The sequence below is a fragment of the Sander vitreus genome, chromosome 15 (genome assembly GCF_031162955.1).
Source record: "Sander vitreus isolate 19-12246 chromosome 15, sanVit1, whole genome shotgun sequence".
NCBI lineage: Eukaryota > Metazoa > Chordata > Actinopteri > Perciformes > Percidae > Sander > Sander vitreus.
In genome coordinates, this window is record NC_135869.1 from 12,872,453 (window position 1) to 12,886,100 (window position 13,648).

A 13,648-nucleotide genomic window follows, 5' to 3' on the forward strand; every position below is an offset into this window, starting at 1 on the left:
TCACTTTATTCGACATACTATACCATGAGTTTTTTCGACATACTCTATGACTTTTTTATCACTTTTTTCGATATACTATACTATGACTTTTTATCACTTTTTTCGACATACTATACTATGACTTTTTATATCACTTCTTTTTTTTATATACTATACTATGACTTTTTCTTCACTTCTTTCGACATACTATACTATGACTTTTTCTTCACTTCTTTCGACATACTATACTATGACTTTTTTTATCACTTTTTTCGACATACTATACTATGACTTTTTATATCACTTCTTTCGACTTTTTTGACATACTATACTATGACTTTTTCTTCATTTTTTTCGACATACTATACTATGACTTTTTCTTCATTTTTTTCGACATACTATACTATGACTTTTGCTTCACTTTTTTGACATACTATACTAGGACTTTTTTTGACATAATATACTGTGACATTTGCATCAGTTTTTTGACATACTAAATTATCACTTTTTTGACATACTATACTATGACTTTTTATCACTTTTTTCGACATACTATACTATAACTTTTTTTCGACATACTATACTATGACTTTTTATATCACTTCTTTCGACATACTATGCTATGACTTTTTATCACTTTTTTCGACATACTATACTATGACTTTTTATATCACTTCTTTCGACTTTTTTGACATACTATACTAGGACTTTTTTTGACATACTATACTATGACTTTTTCTTCACTTCTTTCGACATACTATACTATGACTTTTGCTTCACTTTTTTGACATACTATACTATGACTTTTTATATCACTTCTTTCGACTTTTTTGACATACTATACTAGGACTTTTTTTGACATACTATACTATGACTTTTTCTTCACTTCTTTCGACATACTATACTATGACTTTTGCTTCACTTTTTTGACATACTATACTATGACTTTTGCTTCACTTTTTTGACATACTATACTAGGACTTTTTTTGACATAATATACTGTGACATTTGCATCAGTTTTTTGACATACTAAATTATCACTTTTTTGACATACTATACTATTACTTTTTTATCACTTTATTCGACATACTATACCGTGACATTTTTCGACATACTATAATATTACTTTTTTATCACTTTATTCAACATACTATACCGTGAAATTTTTCGACATACTATATTACTTTTTTATCACTTTTTTCGATATATGACTTTTTTTTTTTACATACTATACTATGACTTTTTTATCACTTTTTTCGACATACTATACTATGACTTTTTTTATCGACATACTATGACTTTTGTATCACTTTGACATACTATACTATTACTTTTTTATCACTTTTTCAGTATACTATACTATGACTTTATTATCACTTTTTTCGACATACTTTACTATGACTTTTTTCGATATACTATACTTTGACTTTTTTTTACATACTATTCTATAACTTTTTCAACACACTATGCTAGTGTTCTATAACAATCATCAGAAACTTGCTTATTTTATCATAATTTCATTTCAGACAAGTTGGAACATGAGGTAATAAGTTCTGATAAAAGAAGCCAAAAAGATTCATGAATGACATTTTTATTTTGGATATTGCGTTATTAACCTGTAGTTGTGTTAATATGTAGTTGAGTTTTATGAATTTTTGTTTGTTGCAGTGCAGAAAGTATCAAAACAAATTTCAAAACCATAACGTTAAAATGACTGTGAAGGTGAAATAATGTAAAACACCAGCAGAAATCTGAAAATCCTGTTACTATAATACTAACACTTCTGCGGTAGCAGTTAGTTCTTACCATTAATTCGACCTTTCAGTTACCTCTACCATACTTAAAAACAGTTTTTTTTAAGTATGGTAGACTTTTTTTTATTTTTGTTTACCCATTTATTTTACTCTTAAACACAGGTGTAGATGTCATAGTTCAGCACCTAGCACAGTGGTGTTACACAACAAAAACAATAGTTTTCATAAAAAATACAACATGTACTGTAAGCTTGACAATATGGCCAAAAACTTGGAAGACTTGACAAAGTAAGAAAACATTATATCTTTTAAAAAAACTGTTTTCAGGTTAAAATTAGTGGGAAAGGAGCTTTATTTTAGGAGGCTGGAAATCAGTTTCAAACCAGATACCAAGTCAAGTACTGTCATTTATGTTTTTTCGTTTTTCTTTCCCTTTATCATTACATCCTATGTGAAGACAAATCTTATCTTATCATTTCCCCAAATAAACAAATTAAGAAAACATCCATATCCACACACTCTTTACATGCTGCACAGTAGGTAGATGTTGCAAATATGGCTTTCATCACATACAGTATGGCCCAAAAGCAGTTTAACCATAAACATGAGAGGAAGGCCAATGAACAAAAATATAAAAGGGTGACGTGGTGTACGTGAACTGTGGCTGTCAACTGGATTTGTGAATAGTTTTTTAAAATAATAAATTATCATGAAACATTCTTAGTTGGTTGTAAATATGCCTTCAACTGGCACTTCCTGAGCAGGGGCCTCCTCAACTGATGGCACTGGGGTGTTCAATACCAAATGGCCAATGGTGTTCTTAATTCTCAGTTCAATTATTGCCAGTAAGGTAGAGCATTATAGCATTAGGGACTTCCAAGGTCTCATCTTTTAACAACACAATGTCATATGAGTCCAAGTAAGACTGCTTCCTCTCCTCCACCTGAGAAAAAACAGATGAGTAGTGTATTAAAATGTCAGAATATGACTATTTAACATGGTAAATATTGGGAGTGTACTATAATCTTAGAGGGTAGATGTGAATGTATTGGAGTTCTGACATTCATTTCAGGGCAGCAGGTACTAAATACTATTGTCCAGCAGATAAAGTACAAAGTAGGAAAGAGCGCAAATAAACAAAATATAAACAATAAAAATGATTAGTAAGGTGCAAAAAAATTGTACACAATGTCATGAATGTAAACAGGTTAATGGTAAGTGTCATAAACTAGTTAACGGTATGGAGACATTGTAAAGACCATGAGAGTGTGAGATTGTATTGACCTTGTCATTGAGGAACCCGATCTTGAGAATGTTTTCCATATCCTGCACCCCGTCAGCCATGGTGAGATCTCCCAGAGAGTCTCCCAGCAGTAGCACGTTAGGCCGCGTCCGCAGCTCCTGGAAATGGCCAGTGTTGAACAGCGCACCTTCCCTTTTATTGTAGATGTGGATCAGCTCTCCCTTGAAAGCCCTCAACTCTCCCTGTACCAGCAGATCAAGAATCACATACATCAGTCCAATGCCTGGTGTGGGGATCAAATCATAGTTTGTGGTGTGGCTACTCACAGACTCATCAAAATCCATGTAGTTGGAGAAGACTTTGACGTTGGGGTGGAAGACTCCAGCTTGGCGAATAACCTCTTCCAGGATGTCTCCTATTCCAGCAGAGAAGATGAGCAAAGGGATGCTGTGCTCATACAGGTGGTCAAAGAGGAGCTTGTAGCCTTCTCTGTTTAAAAATATCACAAAAATGTCACAGTATTTTTTTTGTAATATAGTATGTCATAGAAAACGTCATAGTATAGTATGGCATAAAAAAAACTAATAATATAGTATGCCATAACTGTGTCATAAAAAGTCACAAATGTCACAAAATATATCATAAAAATTCACAGTATATATATTTTTTTATAATATAGTATGCCATAAATATTGGTAATGGGCATAAGCCATAGTATAGTATGTCCTAAAAAATGTGATTAAAAAAGTCAAGTATAGTATATGCCACATGTACAGTGTGCAGTTTATGAACCCATGCAAAAGTTGAATAAAAAGAGGAATAAAAAAAATCTTCTTTTGGAAATTGATCTTAATGCCCTAATTAAAAAAATGAGGAAAAATCCAATCTTTAAGGACACCAATTTTCTTTGTGAATGAATAATTTATCGTAAATAAATAAATGTTCTTCCTTAAAATACAGAGGGCATAAGTAAGTACCAATGGGGTGGGCTACTTTCCATAAAATCATCTCTCAATGCAAATCAAACCAGCTATTAGGCTGACTGAAATCAAACCATGCCAATCTCTAGGTATGGTGAAGGGTATGTGATGATGTGGGGCTATTTTAATTCCAAAGGCCAAGGGAACTTTATCAGGATGCATAGTATCCTGGATCCATCAAATAACTGGCCTTTAAAAATAAAAATCTGCCTGCCTCTATGGGAATTTAACATAGTGGTGTACTTACTTATGCCCCCTGTATTTTAAGGAAGAACATGTATTTATTTATTTATGATACATTATTCATTCACAAAGAAAATTGGTGTCCTTAAAGGTTGGATGTTTCCTAATTTTTTTTAATTAAGGCATTAAGATCAATTTCCAAAAGATGATTGTTTTTATTATTCCTCTTTTTAGTCAACTTTAGCATGGGTTCATAAACTTATGAGTGTGTGTGTGTGTGTGTATATATATATATATGTATATATATATATATATATATATATATATATATATATATATATATATAAGTCAAAATATTGTATGCCATAAAATGTCAAAAGAAAATTACATTAAAAATGTCACAATTCATTATATGAAAATTGTATAGTATGTCACCAAATTGTCAAATCAATATTAATACAGTATGTCATAAAAATGAGAAATAAGATTAAAAAAAGCATAGTATTAAATAGATGTTGTAGTCTTCTGACCTCAGCATGGCATCAGACTCCTGCACCACCATGGCCAGCAGGTCTTTCCTAATCTTCTGCTGTACCAGCAGTTCATGAGCTTTAGTCCACCTGTGAGATATAAGTGCAGCACAGTTTTATGAACACATTAAAGTACACAATATCGTATTTTTACTAAAAGCTGTATTAGATACTCACCACTCCACCATAAGGGGCAGCTTTTCTTCTATTGACCGTGAAGAGTCGATCTCTATAGGGTAGTATGTGTTGAGCAGTTCCTTCAGCTGACGGAGCAAGGATAATACTCAGTAAACCAACTGGCTTGTAAACATCTACAAAACGGCTGCATTTCACCCAATTAGAATGGGAGATGATCTTCAGTTTACAACTTGTCAGATTACATCCTAGGGGTTTGGGGATGATGTGTTTCTGTCTATGGTTACAATACTAACAAATTCCAGACAGTCTCTTGAAATTTTAATATTTTTCCTGCAAATAATACCTCAGCAATATGTGGTTTTATGGAAATAAATGCCCTATAAAAACTTACAAAAATGTACTGAGGAAAAAGATTTAATAGCATGAAGACTATAACAAGCACCCTTCACATTTCTGTTACTACTGAACAGATCCAAGTCACAGATCAATGTTCAATCTGTCTGTATGTTTTAATTCTTCATATTGCACACACAGACTGTATATTAATGGACAGCGCATGTGTGACGTCGTAGAGTTTGCCATTACGGGCCATAGACAGTATATAAGAATTGACCAACAGATCCCGTTGCTCTGGACGGAGACCAGTAAAGGCCATTAGAAGCACTTTTCCGGTGATGGCTGAGCGTTACTGCGCAGCCTCCAACTGAGAGAGACGACGTAAATGTGACGTGAGCAACGTGTCTGAAAGTTGTAAGTCTTCTGGTAGCTGTGCCAAGAGAAATCTCAATCATTCCCAATCTTGCAGAGACGGAGAGCGTAGGTATATGTAAGGAGACAACATAGGCACAGGCTAATTATTGCTAACTAAAATGCTAGTTAACATTAGTAATTACAGCTAATGTGAGACGAAACTGCCTGCGTGCTTCTCCTGTACTATACGGTAATTCCTCTACTATGCAACAGTAAGTCGCGTGGTTATGACACAATCTTTAGCCTATTTTTACAAAAACGTCTACTACAGAGCCATAACGTGAGGTACAAGGTAATGGAGCCTTTTATACATTGTCATGTTTTTTTTAGAAATAAACAATGGACAAATAAAGTCTTTAAATGCTTCAGATGTAAAGTTATTAGCATCAAAATGGCGCCATAGGAGGTTCGCGGTCCGAGGAGAAGCTTACCCCCTTATTACAGGCGCAGCCATCGTGGTTACAGATGTGACGATTTTAGACGAGAGGGAGGAGTGAGGGAGGAGCCCTTACAATCTACGTTAAGGCCATTTTACAGTTGTGCGTCAACTCCACGCCGTAGCTACGTCGTCGCTCCTACGGCGTCGTGACCCTTTCGGAGTTCTGTGTCACACTTTCACTGGCAATCACATCATAGCCACGCCCTAAAACACCCCCTGCTTTATCGCCGATTTTAAAATCAACGAGACCATAATTCAAAAAATGAAACATCATTCTGTGTTGCAGAAGACTTTAAACTAGCGATTGAGACCATAAACTCATTATGAAAATGTTTACTGAGGTAATAAATCAAGTGAGAAGTGGGTCACTTTCTCATAGACTTCTACAGAAACCAACCTCCTTTTGCAACCGCACGTGTCGCCCCCTGATGGAACTCAGACAGAATGCAGGTTTATGGCACTTCCGCATTTGCAGCACTTCGCAGTACCGGATGCTTTGTCCATTAATATTAACAGTCTATGATTGCACACTACAGGGAAGACAGACTAAATATGATTGACAGAATGAATGGATAAATAAATGATTCACCAAATTAAATGAAATACTGTGAATGTTTATAGGTAGTCTCCTGCTTAAAATCGGAACATAAACATTTCTAAAACTTTGCAAATAAAAGCATATAAACACGTATCTCACTTGTAAGATCTAAAAAGTTGAACATGCATTATGATGTCTCTGCTGTGGCTTACATGTGGAAAAAAAGACATTGGAAATTTTCTTAGTGGCAATAGTCCTACCAATAAAAAAACGGCTTTGGCAATAAAGTCTCATTCCTACCTCTATTTTGCAGTCATTGGAGATGAGATTGCTGTTGTCAAGGATATCTGAAAATAAAATACACAGACCAAATGACAACAACGTTTAGCTGAAAACCACAAACTACAGTTTAGTGGACTTACTGTGACACGTAGGGCACCTTTTGCCATTGTAAGCAAATCTTGTCAGGGTCATGTCAAAATCTGAGATCACCTGGATGAAAAATAAAAAATAATAAAACATCACTCACACATATTGTTCATATACAAATACTGAAAATACTATAGTGACACTGAAACCTTTCGTAGATCTGGATGTCGTATACCTGCACGGTGTTGGAGCCAGCCTTCACCATGGACTGTAGGATCTCCTGTACCCTCTGAGGGTCCTTCATACACACTGAGGGGTTGGATAACTCTGGAATCTTAGCATTGAAAATACGTGCGAGTGTCAATGCAACTTAGAGAGAAAGTGGGTAATACACCATATCTTAGACGTGCAAAACGCATTGTCCCTTCGGACATCAAACAGTAACGTTAGTCCTGCTGGATAGTTACAGTTATAATATTAATAATCTGTATGGTTTGTTGTAATTTACTGAGACGATACAGCGTTAACGTTAGCTAGCTAGCTAATCTTAGCCATTAGTGGTGAAGCTAACGTTTAGCTAACCTAGGTAGCTAGCTAGTATGCAAGTTTGTAGTTGTAGTGTGCATTACTTGTGGTGCTTGGCATCCCGCTAACAACTTTAATTTGAAAAAAAATATGATTACCATTTCCTTGAAATTGGTTGCCGCTCAGTTAAAAGTTAATAAAGGCGTATAATCATCAGTTGACAAGTGGCGTTACAGGGACAACAAAATCATCTGCTAGAGCAGTGATGCTGCCTTCCGGTACTGTCGAAAGTGTCGGGACTTTTTTAACGTGACAAAACAAAGTGGTAACGGTAGACAGTTACGTTTATTTTTAATGATTATCCCATGTGACGTCTACTCGAGACCATGGATGGAACCGTCTACTCAAAATATGATACAAGTAAAAATAGATGTCATGTATCCTGTGGCCTAAAGCGACTAAACATTTCTTTTCGCCTGATATCGAGCCTATGATAAACACGTAAAGGCAACACCACAACTTCTATGATCCCTGGTGGGATTGTATGTAATCTTCCCCCCAAGGCAAAAGCACTGATAGAAGGTTCCCACCCGTTTTTCTATTTTATACAGTCTATGCTCTCCACCACGGTTTCTCTGCGAGGTGAATGCAGCTATACATTTAAAATGAATAAAACGAATACAAAAGTTATATTTTTCATGAAAGCCAATACCACTGATTACATTACAGTGCGGTCTCCATAGTTTTCTAACCACTGGAGAATGACATTTAACTTTGTAGCTTCTTATTGTAACAGCTAGAACTGTGAGACTAAGCAGTTAACACTAATTCAACAGTCTTATAGTAGATGCAGGTTACATCAAGATTTGTGGGTAGCAACTCCTTTAACTAGTGAAGTCCAACACAGAAATAACCATTTGTTTTACAAAACAACTTTAATTGTAAGTGATGACATTAGCATTTCTTACATCCAATATAAGGTTATGTCAGGCTATCACATGCAAAGCAAATTACATAGCTTATTCCACTTAATATTCGCAGTGATATTTATGTTGGTCATAAAGTGGAAAGGACTGTAATTTCTGCGCTCTGTAACCTTTATAACTTAATAGGTGCTGCATGGACAGCGGAAATTTCTGAATGTCAGTCACAACACATTCTTACAAACAATCCTGTTTGTTTTGCCTATACGTCGGATTCCTTTTCATCTCATTTATAAGTCTCTTAACAGGGAAAGAGGAGACCACAGAACAACATAGCAGATCTGTAATATAAACCCAGCTGGAAGTTAAGTACAATAACACAAGGTGTACAACAAGAAATTTAATGTTGGAAATAAATCTGCAAATAATGATAACATGTTTTTTCAAAGAAAATGAGAACTTACTGACTTGCTGGATGATACAAAGCATTTCCAAAATACAATCACCTTGTTTGATATGAACAAATTAAATAAGCAAAGTCAAAGTGCAGTGGCAATTTATATCCCTAAGCTTCTGTAAGACTTTACAAACAATAAGATGTAAAAAGGTGCAGTTGTAGAAAAGCTCTGATCTGCAAACACAAATCATACACACTCCCGCACTCCCACATATATTTTCAATGTATTTTTCTTGAATGTATGGGAATATACTAAGCAATAGACTGCCAGAGTGCAAAAGAATGGAATGATTGAGCCATTGTCAGTGAGTGGAGCTAAATGCATTTGGCCAAATGTTGAGATAACTCAGAGGAATCATGTTATTACATCTTATCACATCTTTTCAACATCACAGTTCTCGCATAATTTCAACTTGCCAGAAACCTGGAGAAAAAGGTACTAGTTTTCAAGTGTTAGATGAGCAACACAAAAATAAATAATTAAATATACTCTTTTGAAGGGAAACTGCAATCTAGAAGTAAACTAGTCTACAGGATTTTAAGATTCACAGCCTTTCTGAATTAATTCAAATTTAGTTGTTTAGGCTGCACAATAACAAGCAGAGCCATTCTAATATAGCAATTACGATATCAGTTAGAGTTAAGACATTTTGACTGATGTTCTACTTGCATGAAGAGATTGTCACAGTGTTAAAATAGAATGAGACTTCAATAAGCGAGTTGGATTGAATGTAGGAATGCAGTTATTGGTAATGTCACATACTGTAGCCTCCCCAGTAGAGGCATACAATAAAGGAATGTAAAATATCCATATAAATGTTTACATATACAGATTTATACTATTTATATACAAACAGATAAACAGCATCTATACCAACATACTTGACAAAAGGATATTCTGTTGTTTGCTGCTATATAACACTCTTATTCACATGTTTACATTCCCTTATCCCTCCTGGCCTCCTCACAGACCACCAGACACTTCGTCCACACATTTCATGGCTTTCGACATATCAGCCATTAACAGAACAGCATGAGAGCTGATGGCACAGAGTTCATTTTAATGAAATCCAGTATGAGGGCAACAAGAGGGTTAGGGTTGAAGATGGCTGCAATGGAATGGATGCCTGCAGTGTATCCTCGGACAGAGCCGTTTAGTTCTTGGATTAAGCACCGACTTGCTCAGCACTCTATCTGCGACTGGAGCTGCCGGCGTAAAGTGAGCGTGCGCCGGTGAAGCTGCTGCATCTGCTGCATGCGATCTCGCTGGCGGGCCAGGTTCTGGGGCATGGGGTAGCGCTGGCAGCCATACAGGAAACGGTAGGGGATGCGGACATGGCAGGCGGTGGCTCGGCAGCGAGGCTGAGGCATGGGCGGCAGCAACATCCAGCGTTTTCTCTCAGCACAGTAGCGATAAGCCTCCTTGCGGTACTGCTTGTCCACATCATCACTGTTCTTCCAGCCTCCGATGATGAAGACATCCTCATCGAAGTGGCAGATGGCAGCACCCTCGATGCTGGTAACCTCTGGTGGTAGGCTCTCCAGGATCTCATCAGAGATGCGCACACTGATCTTTAGCTTGGCAACCTCATCCCGTTCTGTGTAGCTCTTGGGGCAGCAGGAGGCCGTGTGGTAGAAGTTAGTAGAGGCTACAGCCATCTGGAAGATGCAATAGTTGTCAATAAGGGGCAGGGAGTCAACATCTTGCCACTGGCGGCTCTCTGTGTCATAGCGAGTTGTCACCGTCTTCAGTCCATCATCATTATCTGTATCGACAGGTGTGCGTGCCGTGACGTACACATAGCGGTCCTCCACACTCACTGCCTTCACATCCCGCAGGATTTTGGGTGCAGATTCCAGATTGTGCCACTTGTCCTGCTCAGGCTCATATATACTGACGTCTTTAAAACCTGGACTGAAGTTCCCATGGCCACCAATGCTGTACAATATATCCTTAATACAGGTGAGGCCAAAAGAGTGCTTGCGTGTGGTCAGGTTGCTCACCTGTTCCCAGGTGTTGCGATTAGGATTATAACGTTCCACCGTTTTAGCAAAGCCTGGTTCCATAGAACCGGCTACGTAGACGTGAGACTCTGTGGCAGCGATAGCATGGCCGTCCAGGTGGTTGTGGATGTGCGGCAGGTTGACCCAACGGTCCTCGTAAATGAAGTAGCCCACACACTCACTCAGGTAGTCCCCTCCCTCTGACACACCGCCTACTACCATGATAACGTCCATGTTCTGGCCAAAGCGCGGCTGAAAGGAGGCCATGTGGGAAGACCAGAACTCCATATCAGTTGACTTGAGGTTCTCAAAGCGGATAGCGTGGCCCTCTACTGCCTCCGACACCAGCCGGAGGCAGGCCTCATTTGCGGACACCAGCTGCTCGGTTTTCACCACCCTGGTCAGGTAGGTGGGCTTTATCTGTGGCAGCCTCAGGAGACGGAACAGCTCCTCAAAGTAGCGGCTTCGCTCCCCTGGGTTCTTCTGCACCCACTTGACCACAGCCTCAAAGAGCACCTCTTCAGAATCCACTGTGATCTCTGCATCAGACAGCCAGTCACGAACCAGGTGAAAGGGCAGCGTGTAAAACTCGTCATCCTGGATAACCTTGTGGAAGTTGCGACGGATCATGTCTGCGGCCCGTAGAGCCAGCTGGTCCAAGGTGTACATATGGGCTAGACTGTGCACCGCCACACAGTTGGTCAGGCTCAGCTTCTTCTTAAGGAACTCACCACAGAAATCCTTCAGCTGCACCAGGAGGAACCTAATAGAGCCAACAGAGAAAATACAGTATAGGGTGTCAGATAGAATGAGCAGTTCTTGTAACTAGATAATCGACTACTATTCTGTTTTAACTGGTAGGGGCCAGGCCAGTCTTGTTTTCTGCAAGCAGAGCACAAAACAATACTTTTAGGCAGTCACAAGAGGCCTCATGCTTTTAAAATCTCACTGACACAAAAACAGAAATGTTATATTAAACAGACCATACCTGTCAGCTAGCTCCAGTACTTCATGTACATTGCAGGTGCTAACGCGTATTTCTCCAGTGTACATATACTGAATGACACTCTCCACCGTATCCGGGTCCGGCCCCAGTTCTGAGCTCCATTCCTTCATCTCTACCCGTCCGGACAAGGATTCGGAGAACTGTCCTCCAAGCAGGGGCGTGAAATAATCGGTGGCCGCAGCCAGGACAGACCTGTGAGCTGAAAACTCACAGCTTTGGACGCTCCCACTAGCCGCCCCGCTGCTGAAGGCCAGCGTCACGTCGCAGAACAAGCCCTGCTTCCTCTGCTCGTTCTGCCGCCGAGACAGCTCCGAGCAGTGGGAGGAGGAGGTAAAGTCCTCGGCCTCTTCCGCGTCCCCTTCTCCGGCAAGGACGCTGGGTGTGCTGGTGCCGCTACTACTGCTACTGCTGCTCCTGGCAGAGTCCTCCGGGTTGGGGGCCGCCGCTGCCATTCTGCTGCCGGCGCTGAAGGTGAGCAGTGGTGGGGAATGAGGTAAACTAGTGAAGGAAAGGAGGCGACATACGCAGCCACACATACATGAGTCAAAACAGAGAACGACAACGAAGCGCGTTTCGTATTTGTAGCTTCATACCAGCGACTTAAGGGAGAGCATGGGTCAGTGTAACCATCTTGACAGTTCAGTTTTCTAAATAAAAAAAAAAATGGAAAATTGAATAATTATTTTTTTAATTGCATTGTTCGTCAGATAAAAAAAAGAAGAAAAGATTATATATATATATATATATATATATTTCGTTAATATATATTAACGAACATTTTCGGAAATTACAAAAATGTGGACATGGTTGGATAGAAAAATGGAAAAACAGAAAATCTGAGAGTTTTATTTTTATTTTTGTCTTGGGCTGCCTGAAAGGGCTGTCTATAAGCGCCCAAATCAACTTATGTCTGATTGGCCAGCTGTGGCTGCCAGTCACGCTCATGTTCCAGTGGACCACCGTGGGGCCTCATGTTAGCTTTGTTAATATGTAACCAATGTATTGTAGTGACACATAGTTACAAAGTTGACCCTTTCTTTTTCCCTTAATACCTTAATCTTTTAGTGAGATATTATATTTTCCTTGAATGCCAGTAATCCTTGAATGCAGAAGTGATGAGTGTGCCCGGCCAACCAATCAGACTTAAATTAATTCGGGTGCCCAAGAGCCCGCCCTCTTAGGCAGCCTAAATAGAAATAAAAACTTGTTTTATTAATTTCACATTTTTAACCAACATTACACAAATAGAAAATTATAAATATAAAATCCAAAATGTTATTTAACATTTATCTGACTAAACAAAAATACAATTTTAGAAAAAAACTTCTGTTCAAATTTCTTTCTATTTTTCTTTTTTTTTATATTGAAAATTAAACTGATAACATGGTTTGCTTAAAAAAAATCGTCACAAAGATATCGTTTTGTTATAAATGCAATATTATTCTGAAATCAAACAAAAGGGGTCAGTGTATCTTTTGGTCATTTGATTTTCCTTTCATAAATGGTTATTAAAAAAGAAAAACAAAACGAGTGTTTGATTTTCGTTTTAAAATACAAAATTTTAAATTTAATTACAAAGCGTTTTTTCCTTTTCATGGTCAAAATGGGGTGAGATAAATAAAAAATATGCTTTGATTTTTATTTTATATTTCATTTAACAAAAAATAAAATCACTAGAAAACAGAAATAAAAAAAGGCCAGTTTTTTCATATTCTGAGATTGGATGTTGTCATTGCCAAGGCATCAGCGCCAGTGTACCAGTGTTTCCGGTGTACCCAGGCTAAAATGGCTTTGGATTCCTACTCTGATGTGATTTTAGACCCAAAAGGT

General features: G+C 38.0%; 2 protein-coding genes across 2 annotated transcripts; both read right to left on the reverse strand.

The window, feature by feature from the left end:
* Positions 1 to 1,554: 1,554 nt before the first annotated feature.
* LOC144530372 (cytosolic 5'-nucleotidase 3-like) lies at positions 1,555 to 7,910 on the reverse strand. The gene is made up of 9 exons (XM_078269918.1): positions 7,587 to 7,910; positions 7,139 to 7,237; positions 6,957 to 7,026; positions 6,835 to 6,881; positions 4,847 to 4,932; positions 4,670 to 4,759; positions 3,303 to 3,465; positions 3,018 to 3,218; positions 1,555 to 2,676 (listed from the first exon to the last, which is right to left on the reverse strand). The coding sequence occupies exons 1-9, from the start codon at positions 7,587 to 7,589 to the stop codon at positions 2,566 to 2,568; spliced, it is 870 nt and encodes a 289-aa protein (XP_078126044.1). The 5' UTR covers positions 7,590 to 7,910; the 3' UTR covers positions 1,555 to 2,565.
* An 826-nt stretch (positions 7,911 to 8,736) lies between these two features.
* On the reverse strand, positions 8,737 to 12,387 carry LOC144530225 (kelch-like protein 11). Its single transcript, XM_078269708.1, has 2 exons — positions 11,801 to 12,387; positions 8,737 to 11,575 (listed from the first exon to the last, which is right to left on the reverse strand). The coding sequence occupies exons 1-2, from the start codon at positions 12,352 to 12,354 to the stop codon at positions 9,991 to 9,993; spliced, it is 2,139 nt and encodes a 712-aa protein (XP_078125834.1). The 5' UTR covers positions 12,355 to 12,387; the 3' UTR covers positions 8,737 to 9,990.
* Positions 12,388 to 13,648: the final 1,261 nt, after the last annotated feature.

Coding starts and splice junctions, on each gene's coding strand:
- LOC144530372 (XM_078269918.1), bottom strand. Junction 4,760..4,846: donor CTGCCCCTTATGGTGGAGTG/GTGAGTATCTAA, acceptor TATATCTCACAG/GTGGACTAAAGCTCATGAAC. Junction 2,677..3,017: donor TCGGGTTCCTCAATGACAAG/GTCAATACAATC, acceptor GTTTTTTCTCAG/GTGGAGGAGAGGAAGCAGTC.
- LOC144530225 (XM_078269708.1), bottom strand. CDS start 12,354: ATGTGTGGCTGCGTATGTCGCCTCCTTTCCTTCACTAGTTTACCTCAT. Junction 11,576..11,800: donor GTACTGGAGCTAGCTGACAG/GTATGGTCTGTT, acceptor TGGCTCTATTAG/GTTCCTCCTGGTGCAGCTGA.